We start from the raw sequence: 1,918 nt of genomic DNA, 5'->3' as shown, positions 1-1,918 counted from the left end.
GCTAGAAATTTTGGCGCAAAATTTAAATTTGACGAAATATTTCTAGCGGTTTGGAACCGCTAGAAATGTTTACCATGCCAGAAAAAAAAATTTATGGTTTTTCATATTATAATTTTAAAAACCATTAAATAAATTATGTTGAAGAATTTTTGTTAATTTGTATAATTAGTTATATGTTACATTTTATATATTTAAATTTTGTAATAAACAATATATAATTAAATTATGAATGTGTCGTTAACAAAGGAGTGAGTGGATACGAACTGAAAAAAGCAAGATAGAAAGAAAAGGGGAGTTGTGAGGTTTCGATGAGCAACGAGAACTCTCTCTCTGACGCTGTCTCGACTGAGGAGGCCGACGCGTTGATACGTAGCAGAAAGAAGGTTCGAACTGGGGAGACGGTGGTCGCAAACGATCGCTCAGCTCCTCCAAGGGTTGAAGATTGGATGTCTGATGAGGACGTGATGCCGCTGGAAGACATTGCTCCGCCGAAGAAATCATACAAGGAAGCTTGCGTAGACAACACTTTGGCCAAGGAGCAGGAAGATGAAGCTGGTGGAGCGGAGATGGATGGAGAAGCAGATTAAGAGTTGAGCAAACAGAGAAAGGTCCGAACATTATTGTTTTACCGGAATTCCAGAGGAAACTAGCTATGAAGTGGGAAACATCGTTATTTGTCCGATTGCTAGGACGAATGGTTCGAGAAGAGTATCTAGGCAATAAGCTCCAATAGTTATGGGGACACCGTGGGGAGGTTGAAACACTAGAAATTGGTTCTGGATTCTTCTTGGTTCGTCTAAGCAATAAGGAGGACTATGACTTCGCTCTCACAGAAGGACCCTGGATGATCTTCGATCATTATCTCGCCATTCAACCTTGGAAGCCTGATTTTGATCCAGATGCTATGGAGGTTACTAGGATTGCAGCTTGGGTAAGGATCCCAAAATTCCCTGTCGATTATTATGATCTTGGTATTCTCTATGTTGTAGGAAATCAGATTGGACGAGTGCTTAAAGTTGATAGAAATACTCTTCGACACACAAAAGGCCGCTTTGCCCGTATATGCGTCGAGCTTGACTTGAACTCACCACTATTGCCATCTATTTTTATCAATGGGATAGAGAAAAAGATTGTTTATGAGGGGCTACACTCCATCTGCTTCTCATGTGGCAAATATGGGCATGAGTCCGATCATTGTCCTAGCCACCTACAGGAACGCACTGTCATAGTGGAGTGCCCAAAGGAATTAGCAGTGAATAACAATGATACAACAGCCATGGCGACGACAAGTAGTGTTCAGTCGGTGGTGTATGGAGAATGGATGGTGGCAACTCGGCGCCGACGACCGCAGCGGGGACAACAGTTGACGGGCGAGAAATCTGGGCGTGAATCTCGGCGTGACAACCGCAGTGATCAGAAGGAAAATAAGGGAGGCTCGAGATTTACGGCTTTGAATGGGAATGATGGAGATGATACGATTGAAATACCTGCTAGTAATTCAATTCTTGATCCTGAGCGAGATTCTAGCAACGGTCAGAAGCAGCAAGCTAAGGTTCACAAGCCACATAAGAGTAATAGTGAGTCAATGATGAATAATAAGCATGTGGAAAACAGACATGGACCCAAAGGTGAAGTGGGCTAAAAAAACACTGTGGTTAGTCCGATGGAAGCCTACTTGAATGTAAGAAAAAAGTTGAACCACCAAGTTTCTACAAAAAAGTCTACTATGAGTCTGACATATCAGGATGCGTCAGTCAATAATGATGAAAAGTTTCATGATCAACGTTTAATGGCTACCAATTCAGAGCATTTCGAAGTCGCCTCTCTTACGAATAATCCTGCAGTACCTATTACACAGGACAATATTCATATTCCGCTTCATAAGAGCAGTGCTTCTAATCCAGTGGATCCTGGCGCG

General features: G+C 42.2%; 1 protein-coding gene across 1 annotated transcript; it reads left to right on the top strand.

The window, feature by feature from the left end:
* The first annotated feature begins 844 nt into the window (after positions 1 to 844).
* On the top strand, positions 845 to 1,642 carry LOC114715614 (uncharacterized). Its single transcript, XM_028900476.1, has one exon. It carries the CDS (start codon positions 845 to 847, stop codon positions 1,640 to 1,642), a length of 798 nt encoding a protein of 265 aa, XP_028756309.1.
* Positions 1,643 to 1,918: the final 276 nt, after the last annotated feature.

This window comes from Neltuma alba, unplaced genomic scaffold (assembly GCF_004799145.2).
Source record: "Neltuma alba isolate B1F8T4 unplaced genomic scaffold, ASM479914v2 tig00002026_pilon, whole genome shotgun sequence".
In the NCBI taxonomy this organism is placed as follows: Eukaryota; Viridiplantae; Streptophyta; class Magnoliopsida; order Fabales; family Fabaceae; genus Neltuma; species Neltuma alba.
The sequence above is the reverse complement of the archived record's forward strand: the minus strand, read 5'-3'. Positions and strand labels throughout refer to the sequence as shown.